The sequence below is a fragment of the Nannospalax galili genome, unplaced genomic scaffold (assembly GCF_000622305.1).
Source record: "Nannospalax galili isolate Female #2095 unplaced genomic scaffold, S.galili_v1.0 scaffold540, whole genome shotgun sequence".
Lineage (NCBI taxonomy): Eukaryota > Metazoa > Chordata > Mammalia > Rodentia > Spalacidae > Nannospalax > Nannospalax galili.
In genome coordinates, this window is record NW_008348613.1 from 3,296,688 (window position 1) to 3,313,344 (window position 16,657).

Genomic DNA, 16,657 nt, shown 5'->3' on the forward strand with positions numbered 1-16,657 from the left:
AAACATACAGGGCTTTTGGTGACTAAGTGATATCCTGAAATCAATCTTTCTGGATAATGAGACAGCTTTATTTTACTTCTGTCCCAAAACAGCAATGTTGTAGTTAGTTATGGGAACTATGTCATAGTATAGGACTAATTCAGCAGCAACAACTAAAGAAAATGAAAATGAGACTAAGGCTAGGCAGTTAGAGTAAAAGACCCCAAGGTAAAGTAGCCGGTTTCTTGGCTAAAACTCACAATGTCCTTTGGCCTCTTAGCAACATACTCTGTTCCAAAGGCCAAAAATGTCAAAAATATTTGGGAGCTTTTCTCTAATCCTTAAAAGATTTTAGGGTTACCTCTTCAGAGGGGGGAATGTTAGAGTAGCCAAAAGCCCCATAAAAAATAAAGAAGAAGAATAGGGGTTGGGGATTTAGCTCAGTGGTAGAGCGCTTGCCTAACAAGCGCAAGGCCCTGGTTTCGGTCCTCAGCTCTGAAAAAAAAAAAGACAAAAAAAAAAAAATAAAGAAGAAGAAAGAGTACATGAAGTTATCAGAAAAAAATGATGGGGGAGATATGGGAGGAGTTGGAGATCGTGGGCAAGGATTTGATGAAAACACCTTATATGCATGTATGAAATTTTCAATAAAGTATTTATTTAAAAAAAAGAAATGGGACTAAAAGAAGAAGGCTGTCTGTGAGGAAGTTAAATGTAAACTATTTGGAAGGCCAAAAGGTATATTTTAAAGTAGTTAGTGGAGATTATACACTACCATAAAGCAAAATCAAGATGTTTGCTGGTAAAGGTCATCTAAATTTTGCATGATGAAAGAACATGCCTTGTACCATGTACTGATAATTCTACCAATGTCTACTTAAATGTGTAAGCTTGTATGGAAATATGGGACTATGGCAAATGGAATGCCATACAGGGTGCAGAGCTAGACACCTGTAAACTTAGACATATCTAAAGGTTTTACATTATGCTTTACTTTTCCCTCATCCACTGATTAAAAAACCTCAAAATATTTTATTTTAAATTATATGTATGTGTGCATGTGAGTACAGGTGCCTGCAGAGGAGGTGGAGTTACAGGTAGTTGTGAGCTGCTCGATATAGGTGTTGGGAACCCAACTCAGGTGCTCTGCAAGAGTGTATGTACTCTTACCCTGAGCCTTCTCCACTGATTTACCTGTTAAGTTGCTCTTGAAGTAAATCTAATCTTTGCTCTACTTCCCCATAGGTGAGGTCACTTTCCGTCTCAGAGATCCCCCAGGCAGCTCGCTGGAGTCCTGAGGGACTACATTCTTCAGGCTGGGGTCTGGCATGCTCTCCTTCCCAGCTATGTGTGTCAGTGATATCTGTGGGAGACAGAAAGACAGATGGCATCTTCTTCGGCTCCTTCTTTACCTTAGTTAGTCACTCAAAGATACCCACAAGACAAGCTGAAAGATTCTCCAGGCATAACCCAAGGAACAGAGAACCAAAGTGGTTTAAGGACTTGACCCAGCACTATCTCTAATTTGTAGAACAAAGCCCCAGTTTTAGCAGGTCTGCCTTACATTCCACATACATTTTCATAGGATTCAAATACTGTATAAGGTCATGGGACTTGGCTATGCTTTTTGTCTTCTTTCTGCTAGTGCTGGGCAGACATGGGCAGACAAACAAGAAATGATGAGAGAGCAATAATTTGTGTCCTATTGTCTATTTAGGAGAAAATAGCATGTTTTACCTGGGACATAAAATTTTTAGGACTTTTTCCCATAAGGTAATTTGCATACATTATGAATCAGCTGAATCCAAGGAGGAAGCAAGGAGGGAAGTGCTGGTCTTCAGGGTGCTTTTGTTAGACTAGCACAACTCAGTGTTGAGTCAAGGAGTCCCAGCCTCCTGCAGACCGGATGTCTTTTAAGTCCTCTGTCTCACTTCCATGCTTTAGACTTCCTTACAGATATGATGTGCTATTTGATATAGTTGCATTACTCTCTAGAGTTTGCTTCTTGTGGATCATTGTTATTAATATACTTTATTGTGCTAATATACTTTCAAACAAACTGCTGGGTTCTGGGTGTTAAGTGCCAGGCACTGCTAAATATGTAGAAGCTAAGGAAACACTGTGTGACCTGGAAGAATTCAATCTTGCAAATTGTTATCATTTTTGCTTACAGAGATTCATTTTCTGAACCTCTTTTACTACTATTTCTCCTAAAATCTATATGTTCAAGCTCTTGGTATCTAGTAGAAATATATACTACGTTCTCCTTTATTTTGTCGTACACTTTTGGTTTCTTTGGTACTGCTTTTAAAAACTTCTATAAAATGATCATATGGTTAGAAAATAAAAACCATAAAAAAATACAAGTGGAATTGGAGGGTTATCTCAGAGATATGAAGAAGAAACTTTTTCATGGGAGGGTTTGTGGAAAGGAAGTACAATTTCAAGCTGGTCTTCACCTTCTCATGGAAGTAGATTCCAATTACAAAATGATTTTGGTTTGATAGACTTTTTTAAAGAAAGCCTTGACAAGTAGCTATGATTAAACACCAAGAAAAGTTATTACATAAAGTTATGGAATTTACATCCTCAGCTATTTAAAAAGATTGGACGGAAAGTAACTGAATTGGGCAGGATTAGCTATGATTCTAGAAACAGAGAACATAACTGTTGGCCTTCCGTCCTAGTTTCTCTAAAAGTAAGTGAGGGAGTGTAAATGCACCCACTTCCCTTTTCTAAGCAGAAGACAGAAAAAAAAAATGTTTTATTTCTTCATAGACTTTCTCTCCCTATTTTTTATTACCGAATGCACAGAAATTTCTCTGATGATCTGCTTATTATTTGTCTCAGTAGGGGGAAGCTGTTACAAAGAAATTAACATAACCAAAGACAGCATGAGAAAAACAAGGCCAGGGTTCACTGTTCTGTGGATATGGTTAACAGACCACAGAGACTACTATGGGATCCAGAAAAGGCTCCAGATTATTGCAGCTTTATCCTGAATAATCTTGACATTTAGTGTTTTTTCCTAAAGTGACAGTTTACCATTTATTTTTATATTTTATCATGCACGAAGAAATGCAAGTGCACACACAAAATGGATATTGTAGATTTTTCACTGAGAAATATGATTTGCTGTTCACAGATATTTGAACCAATTTAAAATGCAAAACCATAACATAATATTTTAGTAAACTAGATTTTGAGTTTTGTTTCAGCAATGCTAAGTACGCACACAGACCATGACCCAGTAGCGGATTAATGACAATGACTGTCCTGTGTCCTTTCCTGGTAGCCAGTTCACATATGAATATTTCTTTAGAAAGGACCAAAAATGATAGAACTTCAGTTAACGTCCTCCTGAGTTTTATGCCAAGAAAACTCATTAAAATTTTGCTTCTGCTTAACAGCTCCCTAATTTTACAATCATATAATAAATTTATTTTTAAATGATAATGGTGAATCACATGCAATAAATTATGGAGGATAATATTTTTCTCCAAAGTGTTTAAGAAAAATGGATTATTTTAGCAGAAATGAATAAAATGTATACTTGTGAGGCAGAGGCTCCCTTGTCTTTAATATTTTTATTGGAATTTAGAAATATATGATATCTTGTTTTAATGGCAGTATGAAAAGCAAAGAGTTCAAAGGGGGAAATCCTGGTTAGTCATCTTAATCAAATGAGCATCCTTGTAGACACTTTCTAAAAATAGCTCAGACAGACTCTGCACTTGGTTGCCTTGGAAAATGTTGCTATAGTTGCAAGACACATTTCTGTAAATGGATGAACAGAGTGGTAAACTTTCACTTTGCTCTGGCTTCACAATTTCCCTAGAGTCAACATTGGAACATTAGTAGGGCCAGAGTCAATTTAATTTTTTGGTTTTGTTTTGTTTTGTCTGAATAAGCCCTTCTTTGGGATTCAGGATGATAAAGGCCAAGAATACAAGGGAGTGATATTTCCTATCAGTAATGAAACTAAACTGTCATAATCTAGTAGCTCAAACTGCACTAGTTTATAGGTGGCTATTTCTTAAATACTGAAGTTCTTGCCCACTGCACAGTATTGTACTCTAAAAATCACTGTGGTGTGAACTTTGCAGTGAATCAAGTTTTAAAATTGGTTAATTTTTATTAATTAATCCTGCTAAATGTGTGTCATCTTGATTGAAGCTTATGTCACCAATTACATTTATCAATTGGCATCCATATTAACTATGCCTTATCAAGATTATTAATGACATGAATATAGATTACATTATAAATTTTAGAAAACAGATATTTGGAGATGTCCAAATTATTTTAAAATATAATTTTATTGGCATGTAGAAGAGTCAAATAAAAATTGAAAGAAATAACAAAAATCATAACATTGAGGGCATTAGAGTTCACTGATAAGGAGTCATTATAAAATCAAATAAAAATCTCAAAAATATATCTTTAATGACTTGTCCCTTGAGAGCCTAAAATTCAAGAAGAAAACATGTTTTTACAGAAGAAACTGCTAAAAAACTTAGAGACCCGTATTACTTTAAATTTTGGATGTAGTAGAGATTGTTAGCAAGCCCATCAGAGCCTCCGACTTTTATGCTACAACCTGTTTCTATTTTTAGTGCTTCCCAGAATTCATTTTCATAAATAACTAAAATGGGACATTTGATAATCACATCTAATATTCCATTCTTTCACTGTGATAAATGAAGTACTATTTTCATGTACTTCATCAAGATTTTAGATTGTCTAGAGGACATTTGCATATATTCTTAGCTTATGGTCATGTGAAGTCAAGGAATAAGCTCATGTGACACAGAGGGTAAGTTGCTCTGGAAAAAAATAGTCCAACCATCTCAGTGCAACAAATCTTCATTATTAGACATCCTTGTGGAGCAGCGGTAATGATAAGTAATATGCACTGGCATAATTTTCTTTCGTCTCAGGCAAAGCATCCTAACTTCCTTCATTTTTGTTATGTTTTTGGATGTCTTGTGATGGTGTCTTCTTTTTAAAAAAAAATTAGTCATTTTTATTCATGCATATGTGTGACTGTGTGTCTGCCTGTGTAACACATATGTGTAAGTGTCTGCAGAGGCCAGAAGGGAGTGTTGGATCCTTGGAGCTGGAGTTATAGACAGTTGGTTGTGAACTGCCCAAGGTGGGTACTTAGAACCAAACCCAGGTCTTCTCCAGTAACAGCAAGTACTCTTTACCTTGGAGTTATCTCTCCAGCCCTGTGTGATGCTTTCTTAATTTTCATATTTATAAATATGCAGGTTTATATTAAATAACTGAAGGACTGGAAAATAAAACAGTACAAAATACTAAGTAGAGCTCAGAACTTTATCCTAGAAAAATTGACTTACAAATTATCTTGTTTCAATAATTATACCAGTTAGTTAGTTGTTTAAATATTATTTCTATCTTAAAGATGAATAAATTTGGTCCTCAGGTTGGTCAAATTATTTACTCAGAGCCATAAAAGGTGGTAGAGTTGTTTCTAGAATCCAAGCAGTCTGAGCCCATCTACAGGCATACTGAATAGTGTGATCTAGCTCGATGCTAGGCCTGCTTCTTCTGTGTTATTGCCGTCCATGCAGTAGTTTTCAAGTTTCCCTATTTCCCATTCTTCATCATAAAATCTGGATATTTTAATCAAGGATTATTGTTCAGCCCTTGTGTGTTTTCTACAACAAAACCCAATTTGAGTATTTCTTTTGGTAACTATGTTGAGTAAGAATGTTCTCAAGGATGTACTTTATTTCAATATATTTCTCTTCTCTTTCTAGTAATTCATAGCAAAATACAATTTTGTTTGCCATACATATATGCATACTTGGATGTTATAAATTATGAAGGGGGCTGTTAAAAATAGGTAAGAGGATGCATATAAAAATCCAACTGGTAGCTTTCTTAAAATAGCTGCAAAATCTCTCTTCTTGTAACCAGTTGCTTAAATAGACCTTCCACAATTTTGTACTTGGTTTTCCATGAAGCCCACCTGGCCACAAAATATCCTATATTAAATTTCTTTGGAATAATATTGTAGAATTATGTAAATACTTTGTACATGATATTAAATCTGAATAAAAGGTTAGATTAACCTGTTCTTGTGCTTTTCTTAGTTTGTGAAGTTACCACTTCTGTTTAGCAATGAGGAGAGGCTCCTCGATTGATAACTGATTCTTGGTTACCTTTGCAAGAGTGACTTCTTTTGTCTAAATGAATTCTTCCTGAGGTGGGTATTGTTTCTTCACACTGGAGCCTGGTTGTTTTTCTTATTCTTGGAGTGGAATCTGCTATTCCTGAGAAGAGTGGTTTTTGTTCATCATCAATGGAGGAGATGAATGATGATGATCTACTTTTTTTCTCTTCAAAGTGCTTCTTGGAACTCTGATAATGTCTAATTTTGTCTGTAGAGTCTTCAGGATCATTTGCACTGTTTTCTTTGCTAAAATCTATCAAAGAAAAATTTTTTCATAGTAAATAATCAAATATATGAATTTATGCACATTATACTAAGTAACTACATGTAAACTATCTTTTTTTTCTTATGAAAAACATAGTTGGTTAGAGATTCCTTAGATTCAAGTGTTATTAGATTATCTTCAGTGAACAAATTATTCATTTCAAAATTTAAAGGAAATATGCAATAGTAAATATAAGAAAAATCACATACTAAATTATAAGCTATAGTCAATCGTTATTTATAATCTTAAAAGCAGGTACATTATCTCTTTACTAAAATAAAAAGACAAGAGAAATGTTTCCTAATTCAAAAATATCATCAGGACATAGTTTGTGATTTGTTTTAAAGCTTCATGTTCTATCATCTGTGAGAGTCATTCACACATTGCAGGGATTAAAATTGGAAGAGTCTTCTTAGAAAATTCTGGCAGGCTGAGTTTCAACCTTAGCTCAGAAAATGGCCTTGACATTCCAGGAGTTTGTTGTACCATATTGCAAATAATAAAAAGCTTAAATACAGTAATTACAGTAGGTTTTTACCTAATTACATTAAAGCCACTAGTGCATATTGACTGCTTCATGGTGAAATGTCAGGATAATTTCAGCCCTGAAAGTCGTGTTTGAACATATTTCTGTAGGAAAATCTCAGAAAAAAATCTCAAAACTTGTTTCTATTAGTGTCCTGGGGAGACAGTGTAATTCTCCATCTGGTTCCTGCTAATAACTAACCAACAGAACTTGAAGAGTTTTATCATTTTAGAGAGAAATCTTAAAGAAAGTGTCCCCATCTACTCCATGTCTGGATGAGCTCACTTTCTTATTTATAGAAGGCCAAATGAACGGATTTAGGGCCACTCTAGAAAAAGTTCCAGCTGCTTTTCAAAATTCCCATATGGCACTGAATTGAAACAAACATTTTCCTTTTTATAAAAAACTATAATTTAAAATATTAAAAGCCAGAAAGCAGCCCAATGTAAAAATGGGCAGTGTTTAAAAATGAGTGTCATCTGAAATTGTTATTAAGGAGTTTGTGGTCTGTCAATCTTCAGCAAACACAGAATGACTAATTTAATTTATTTTCTTGAAGATGCCACACTTGCTCAGTGATTTCATCATTACTGAGGACTCCTTAGATATTTCCACCACTGAGAAGTCTAGCTATTGCTACTCTGGAATTTGCATGTTGTCATTCAAGCACTAATCTAATTGTGGGTATTCAAATCGCCTCTTACAAAAGTCCTTTTCACCGAGGGTTCATTCTTGACACCCACCCCTCTATTTTCTTTGTTGTCTTGTCTCTTGGGAAGCCCTCCTAAACTCCATTAACATTGTCTACTCTTTGAGCTTATCATTTCAATCCTCGAAGGACAGCAGTTCAAATTCCTTTTATGGAGCCTAAGGAAAGGAGAAAAACTTCAGCTTTCTAGGTTATCTGCATCTCTGGTTAGTGAAAGGCATCGGTGTGCAGCTCCTAACTAAACCTTTTTGCATTTCATGGTTTAAGCACAGTGAAATTTGTATAAACTCATACTTAGCTTCTTGTTTTCCTGAAATTGCATCTGTTTCATGGAGATTTTCCTAGAAGAATTAAATTTAAACTCTACTAATCGTCCGTTCATATGTATCTAAGTTTGGATGATTGTGTTCAATGCGCTCCACAGATTAATAAGCCACTTTGTCTTTTTTCTTGGGGGTTTTGGAGTTCTCTGTAAGTTTAAAAATCCCTCCACATGATAAAATGGTGTCTTACCTTCTACAAAGGCCCTGGCCTTAACTTATTAACCTGTAAGTTGATTTTGTATACTCAGAAACAAGACTCATTAATGAAATTCTGTTGTTAGACTGAATTAAAAAATGCTGATTTTGATTTTGGGGAGGCAATCAGAGAGTGGTGAGTAAAGAATTACTAATATTTTGTTTGGTAGTAGAAAAATGCCAACTATTTAATATACATAGGCTCGAAACCCCTTATGAAAATGTGCAAATAAATGAACAATAAAAGTAGAAATGTTTGATGTTCTTGCAATTTTTTCTAATATATAAGGAGAAACCCTTACATTTTTTCATACAATCCACTGGGCTTTGATGCAGCTTCAACGAAACAAGAGTTTTTGTTACACAGTAGATAAATTAAAACTTTACGTTCTATTACATAAAAAGAAAATTGAAATGACCATCTATTTGTGAACTAAAAATAGTAACTGGTCATGCTTAATCTGGATGCTGGCAGCTATAAACTGAGCCACTGAAATGTGACATTTATTGGTCTCTAAGTACTTAGTTCGATGGCTAGTCCAATTTTTATTTTTTGTAGTAAGACTGAATTGTTTGATGGCCATTAAACAGTATTTTTATTATAAACAATTATTTTTGTTAATTCTCTTCACATTCCATGTCAGTGATATTGTAGATATAGAGACAGTATTCTGAAACAGAAATTTCAGGAAGTTCTATATATTATTCTTCTTTTAGAAATTCCATTGCATAACCGCCAGAGTTACCAGCATCTTACAAAAAATAATTTTTACCTGCCTGTTTATCAAATTTTCTTTGTAACTCAAATAATTAAAAACTTGTTTTTCCCTCCTTTCTTTAGACTGACAATGCGTTCCCTCCCTTTTTTTCTTACAGGACATTAATTCCAAGTCATTTTTGATTTGTCCTGTGGGTGTCTCTGCAGTTTCAGAATGAATTAAAGTTCATAGAATTACAATGTCTGGACGGAGCGGCTGATCTACCTGTCTTACAAATGATAGTAGAAAAAAAAAATTCATTTCAAAAATCTGGAAATGAATAATTGCAATATCTATTTTATAGAGTCTTCCTTTCAGATTAATTACCATTTTTATTTGTAAGACCCAACAGGGATCCATAACTTTTGGTCAAAGAGAGATATTTAATGAGCTTTCTAGGCATTTCCGTTTTGTATTTTCTACAGGTGACAATTTTGAGGTAAGCTAAATGCTTTCCAGCCAGTTACCCTAAGAAAACATTACACTGGGAAATCAGAGGTTGGAAGAAATTTCTTCACTTGAGATCAAGTACATTAGGTCCTATGTAGTTTTATATGTTTGAAAAGGGACCATAAATTTTTTTCCCATAAATATGCAAGATTAAACAACCTTAAAAAATTAAATGAAGAAATGATGCATTTGGTTAGATTTCTAAGTTTACAAAGTTTTATTTAAGACATATAAGTTCTAAAGATTTACTACACAGCGTGATGCCTACAGCTGCTTAGATGGTTGAGAACTGTTGAGAAGACTGTACATATTCTTTCCACACATAGAGAAGAGAAATGATGGCTTTGTGGGCTTGACTGTGGCTATAGTTTAAAAAAATGCATGTATGCTTTGTACATTATAGAGGAGCACAACTTTTGCTTTTCAGTCATGCTTCCATAGCTTAAAAAGAAGAAAAAAATCATACGCATCCCAGTAAAATGGGAAATAAGAGTTAGAGAAGCATTTATTACTGTAGGGCTATTTGTTTGACTGATAGATTTCATTGAGACAGGTGTTGCCAAGGCACTCTTGGGGCCTGAGAGATGGCTCAGCGGCTAAGGGCATTGGCTGCCCTTGCAGAGGATCCAGGTTTGATTCTTAGCACTCACATGAAGGCTAACAACAGTCCTAACTCCAGTTCCAGGGGATCCAACACCCTCTTCTGACCTCTGTAGGCACTGCATGACATGGGTACACTTACACACATGCGGGCAATACACTCATACACATAAAAAATAATAAATGAACTAAAAAAAATTTTTTTAAAGTGAAAAATGCAGCCAAGGCAATCTCAAACTTGCTAGTTAGCTGAGGATGACCTTGAATACCTGATCACCCAGCCTCTCCCTACCACCTGCTGGGATTATAGACATATATCACCATGCCTGGAAACTATTTGTTTTTCAGAAGCTAGCTAATCCAGAGCTGAGACATCAAATTATTTTATCAATTTATTTAAAACATCAGTTTAATAAAATTTATAATTATATCTTCTCTAACTCATAAAAATAAATTTAGCAATGCATATATTTACTCTTTAATTCAGTTACTTCATAGAAGTTATTTTCTTTTGAGAAATACTTTCAATATTTACTAGATTTTTAGATGACAATGTGAAATCAATAAACATATGTCATGAAGTGATAATATTTGTTATTATCAGTAGAAATTAAAATTGCAATGGTTTCAAAATATTAGCCTCATGTTTCCTGCAACAGTGAATATTTAATTTAAAAATGTTAGTCTCTTACCCATAAGGATATATTTGCCTCTTAAAACATGTGGGACCACATAAGCCCAGTGAATGGGACTGGAAAATGCACTTCCAGTGATTTCTATACACTTTGTTGTTATAGGCACATCTTTTTACACTTCTGATTATTTTCCTCTTGTGTTTATTTATTTACTTTCCCCTCCTTTTTGGCAGTTTATTTGTTATTTGCATCAAGCTTTGGTGTGATTTCTAGAAGAAATGATGAGCTTTCCGATCTTGCAGAGCTGTTGTTTAGGTTTTCAAAGTCAAGAAAGTGAACATATTTCTAGTTTAGAAAGGACAAGCTCAGAACTCTGAGTAAACACTTTTTTCGTTAATGATGTTTTTTTTCTGAGTCCACAACATCTGCAAGTGAAATTTAATTGAGGCTAGTTATCTCCTGTATTTTTTAAATATCTTTTTTGGAAAGGGAAATGTGAAAATAGCCAGGAATGGATGAAAGGAAATGGTGCTAGATACTTCTGCTGAGTCTTGATGGGGAACTCAGGCAACCATAGTCATGCTAGACCATTTTTTTGAGAGTCACAACTTTCCCATGATTTTCCTCTGATAATGATTCAAGTTAACTCCATTTTTCTAGGTGAAAATAGCCCCAGCACTACATTTTCCTAGAAATTCATAGTATCAGCAGGTACTTTCTATGTTATATTGTTTTTGTTTTTCTTTTTCACAGCATCAGCAGTTTACAAGTAGTAGAACCAATTAAGAGTTCCTTCTTCTAAATTATCTTCTTCCCTGCTCAGTACTTGCTACAAAAAAGTTAAGCTACATTCTGCAGAATTTGTTAGAAATCTGGTTTTGCTCATAATAAAAAGATGCAATGAAAATTGAAAAGTGTAGAGTTAGAGGAATTTTCTCTTCTCCCTGTTAAATAACAAAAACAGTTTTTTAGGAAGTGGACCTAAACTTTTAGAAACTAAAACTTAACTAATAATTTACATAAAAAACCTATGAGCCTTTATTACACAGTGGACACTCAATGGCTATTTAGCAAATGAATGGTGGTTGTCCTGCACCTTCAACTTTGCTGCAGTTACTGAATTAGCTATCTAATGGTCATTGGCAGCCTAATTAACTATTAGTGACTACTAACATACTTTCTATCCATTGAAAGAGTTGAGTGGAACGCTGCAAGTATTCAGTCATATAAGCCCTGTCAGTAATGGGTATGTGTGTGTGTGTGAGTGTGTGTGTGTATGTATGCATGAGTACATAATGTGCATCATGTATGTTTAAATACATACTGGCACAGAAGTACATATTTTATATATACTATCCATAGCACTTTTTCAATGATTTATTTATTGTATTTTATATATATGAGTGTTTTGTCTACATGTATGTATATGTACCATGTGAATGCCTGGTGCTCGTGGAGGCCAGAATTGGACATCAGACCTCCTGGAACTGGTGTTACAGACAATTTTGATTCACCATGTGGGTGCTGAGAACTGAGCCCAAGTCCTCTGCAAGAGCAGCAAATGCTTTAAATCACTGAGCCATCTCTCAAACCCCCTTAGTACTTTATTTTTTCTGTGCAGGTATACATGTTATTGTGTTAGTATTTTTTGTATCTTCTATAGCACAGCATTTCAAAAGAAATGCTCCCAAGACTTAATTGATGACTTTAGCACACTTGGAGGTAAGCATGATTTGACTTCGAACATCACTTAAATAAAAATGACTTTTTACTGTTTTCTTCACTTACTTTATTTCGCCCAGCCATTACAATATCCCTGGACACAGACTACATCACTGCAGCATCATTTTTATTCTTTGCTTTCTGTAACAAGAAGATTCTACTTCCATCTTTGGAACTGTAGCATCTCTTCTCACAATGATGCTAGTCACATAGGTAAGCTCCTGGTGCCTCTATATCAGAAATTTAGAAGGAATACTACTACTTTAGAATAACCCCTAACCCTGAATTCAAGGCCTCTCAAATTTTCACCAACAACTCTATTTTGTGGGACAATGAATTATTTCCTCAGAAGAAATCTGAAGCTCATGAGGACAAACCAAGTTCATCAACAAATTAATTATGCTTAAGTTTACTTGCCAGAGTTCTGCACTTCTCTTTACATACTCCTTCTTAGCCCTGGTGGTAGGATTGCTAAACAGACCCAAGGAGTTCCAGGGTCCTGCTGAGTGGGTAGTGACAAATATGCAAGACTTAGCCTCTGTCTGCCTCTACTTCCTAACCACATGCTTTTGTGGCTGATGCCTCTGTTGATTGATTTCATAAGACATCAGTGCTTTTGGAATCCTGCCTTCAAGGATTCATTTCATAGGAGTCATTATATAACACTAAAATTGCCAGTGCATTTCCTGGGAAGTTTTTAGTTTATGTACTCCCAGGTCACTTAGCATCACTGAATCCTCTGGAAATTCTCTGTTATTGTACATTTATTTGCATGAGTTTTTCTCTAAGATGGTCATTCTATGTTGAGAAGTAAAGAATGAATGTTACCAAAAGAACACTAGATTAGGGTGACAGGGTGACAGAAACTGAATTTTTTCCAGCAAATTTTGCACATTCCTGCAGCATGCACAAGTCTTTGAGCATGAGGAACAGGCTCTGAAGCTCTGGGTAATTGGAATTATGTTTTCACATTTTCCAACTCATGAGAACATACTGACATGCAGGAAACCTCAGAATTCTATCAGAAGGCAAATCTCTTGCTATCTGTACTTTTTATAAAATGGATCTTGGAGACTAAGCTTGTGATTTAAGGGAAAGTTTTCAAAAATCAATACATGAACACTGTGTATTGTAACGTGCTTTAGGGCCTTATCTGGAGATGCGAATACAAAGTTATTTACCTTGAGAATGAAGAAACTGAACAAAATGGAAAGAGGATTTAATAAATTTTCAACTGTATGGGGAACAATAGTGTGTAGACTACATCCCAAACTGTTCTTCATTTCAATTGAGATAAGAACAAGAGATTAGCATCAGAATGAGGGATTTAGATTAATTCTATGAAAACACAGCTCGACAGCCCTGGTACTGAAGTCACCAGAAGAATAAAGAAGGACATTGCAGGAAAAAAAAAAAAAAAATTGCTTATCTACTAATAGTTTACACAGTTGGCTAAAACATTCAGCAACTGATCCAAGTCTATGAGCATTTAACCAAACATTCTTCACTGAAAGAATCTAGAGTTTGGTAGAGGAAAAAGACAAATATATACTAATAGCCATAGCACAGGGCAGATTTTGGGAATTCATAACAGAAAAACTTTATGCATTTAAAGTGATCAGGAAATGCTCATGTTAAATACATCATTACAGACTGACTAAGAAGGAAACCATAATTTTAATGGATGATAAATAGACTGGCATGATGTGTGTGTATGGATGCATGTGTTTGAGGACAAGGATATAAATTCAGTTTCATGGAATAATCTATGCAAGAACACAGAAGCAATGTACATAGGTGGAAAAGAACAGTTTAATTTCACTAAAAATGCACAAGAACTTAAAGCTGATAGGTGATCTCCCTAAAGGAAGATAGTTACCAAAAAGGGATCCAAGAAAGAACTTGAACTAAAAAGACAAATCAGGGTATAGGAAAACAAAGAAAACACATACTCAAATGCCATTTCATTCATTCAAAAAAGTATTTTTTGTAGTGGCTCAGTGTGCTCTAACACTTGCAGTCCTCAGACTCTACCCTCCTGAATGCTGGTCTTACAGGCATTCATCACTATGCCTGGTTCATTCATAGTTTCTTTAAACATTTATTTATTTAATTTTATGTGTATGAGTGTTTTGCCCACATGTATGTAAGTACACATGTGTGTCCAGTTCCCACGGAGGTCAGAAGAGGGCATCAGATCTCTTGGGTCTGGAGTTAGGGACAGTTGTTATCTGTTGTGTGGGTGTTGGGAACTGATTCTGGGTCCTCTGCAAGAGCAGCAAGTGCTTTTAATTTCTGAGCCATCTCTCCAACCCCTCATTCATAACCTTAATGGGTACTGTTTCACATTGCCATATAGCAAGCACTGAAGTTACTGGAAAGCAGTATTTCCCGACTCTATGAAGCTTGCCATATGGAGGTAGACAGTACTGAATGAGTATTATGAATAACTACAACTGAAATAAAGGCTACGGAGGGAATGAACTGATGGAGAAGGAAGGGGATCTGATGGGGTAGGTGAAGGAAAGATACTATGTGATAAGACTAAAGAAGTTAGAAGAGGCCAACTCTATTAAGAATACACAGAACAGGAAGTCCTTAGAGGAATTTATATATGAGTGACATAAATGTAATTGCCTTTAGGAGCCAAATATCACCAGTGACCCAACATGCAGAATAGATGAAAACAGTAAGTTTATATGGGAAAGTGAGTAAGGGGGCAGATGATGATCTCTTGGCTTAGTGTTTTGGTTGGGGAGATGGAGAGAAGTAGATCAATGGGCACTTACCTTTGAAGACTAGAGAGCTGTTGGAGATAGCAGTAATAAGCCTGGAGAATAGAAAGTTGGATACATGAGCTTGAAGCTCAGGTGGTCTGTGGTTAAAATAGAAACATGTACACCTATTAAGTGAAGTTAGACAATTAAAATAATTAAATGAGGGAAAGAGTATGTCTCATTTAAAGAAAAGAGGGCTTAAGTTGTTATCCTAGGAAACTCTAGGAGTTAGGGAGAGAACTTAGTTTGTAAAAGGCTGGTTTCACAAGCATCGAGACCTGAGTTTGTTCCTACAACCCATTTAAAGATGCTGAGCTTGGTGGCCCTCGGTTGCACGTGCATGTAATCCCAGCAATGCTGAGGCAGAGGAGCCCTGGCTAATCATTGTGGCCTAAGTGGTGAGCTCGAGCTCTAGGCCAATGAGAGACCCCGTCTCAAAGGAAATTAGCTTGCTGAGGTTGTTCTCTCTGACCTCCATACATTAGCACACGGGTACTCAGATGCAAATGTACACACACCAGAAACACAAACATACATACATAAAAAGAAACTAAGAAGTAATGAACCTGCTTAGAAGATGATCTGTAATTATCTTCAGGAAATTAGTAAGGAGAGGAGGAAAACAGAAAGAATGAATTACACAGACACTTGCAAAAAATATCCAAGACAAAAGGAGAATTTATTTACAGTGTCAGGTGCTGCTGTGAGGTCAAATAAGGTAAAGCTACAATGTTTGAGAGAGCATCAGGAGGCAACAGTGCAAGTCTCTTTATCAGTGCCTTCTTTTATCTGCCAGGCAGTTACTTGTATCTACATCTGAGTCTCCCTGGATTGTATTTGTTCTTGATACTATGTGAAGGGGGCTCAGTCTCACACCCTAGGAAGATTTTGCACCTTCATCCATATCATACACCCATATGGGACAGGTAGGGGGATTGAACACTTGACCTGAAATGAAAATCCGCCTTCCAGAACACTAATCTTTATTCTGAGTTTTAGTTATCCTTTATTAATAAATTTCATCTACTTCTTAACCAGTTTACTCTATTTCTTTATTAGTGCTGTCCTTGCAGATATCAGATGACTTTGTTGGATAACATGATTGAAAGGTATCAATCAAAGCCCAGAAATCATGCCATTAGCTGCTGGGGAAAAACCAAATTATGTTGTTCCCTTACTCTCCTCAAGTATGAATAAAATTTGCTCTTGAAATCAGAACTCTAATGAATGTTTAAAGAAGTGCTAGTCAGCACAGTCTAGATTTAAACTTTTTAGGTAGAGTTAATCACCTTTTTCACCTTCACTTTCAAAGGACAGTCTCCTTCTTCGTAGTTTGCAGGTGTCTCCTTCAGAATCGTTCATGGATTGGGATCTCAGTAAAAGATCAGCCTTTGTTAATGGAAACCGAAGAGAAAACAGAAAGTTACTCAATTTGAATGTGATGTGCAGTCAGGAAATTCTTTACTATGTCATATCATGTCATCTACTCTTCAACTACTCTAAACCTTTTTTTTTT

The 16,657-nt window shown here is 35.5% G+C and overlaps 1 protein-coding gene across 1 annotated transcript in view; it reads right to left on the bottom strand.

Annotated features, from left to right (window-relative positions):
* Kcnh7 (potassium voltage-gated channel subfamily H member 7) overlaps positions 1 to 16,657 on the bottom strand; it is a 570,771-nt gene that overhangs the window by 7,374 nt on the left and 546,740 nt on the right. Inside the window, exons 12-14 of the mRNA XM_008845762.1 lie at positions 16,431 to 16,530; positions 6,171 to 6,434; positions 1,174 to 1,342 (exon numbers count right to left, since the gene is read on the bottom strand). Coding sequence (XP_008843984.1) covers positions 1,174 to 1,342; positions 6,171 to 6,434; positions 16,431 to 16,530 — 533 coding nt within the window. The remainder of the gene's footprint in view (positions 1 to 1,173; positions 1,343 to 6,170; positions 6,435 to 16,430; positions 16,531 to 16,657) is intronic.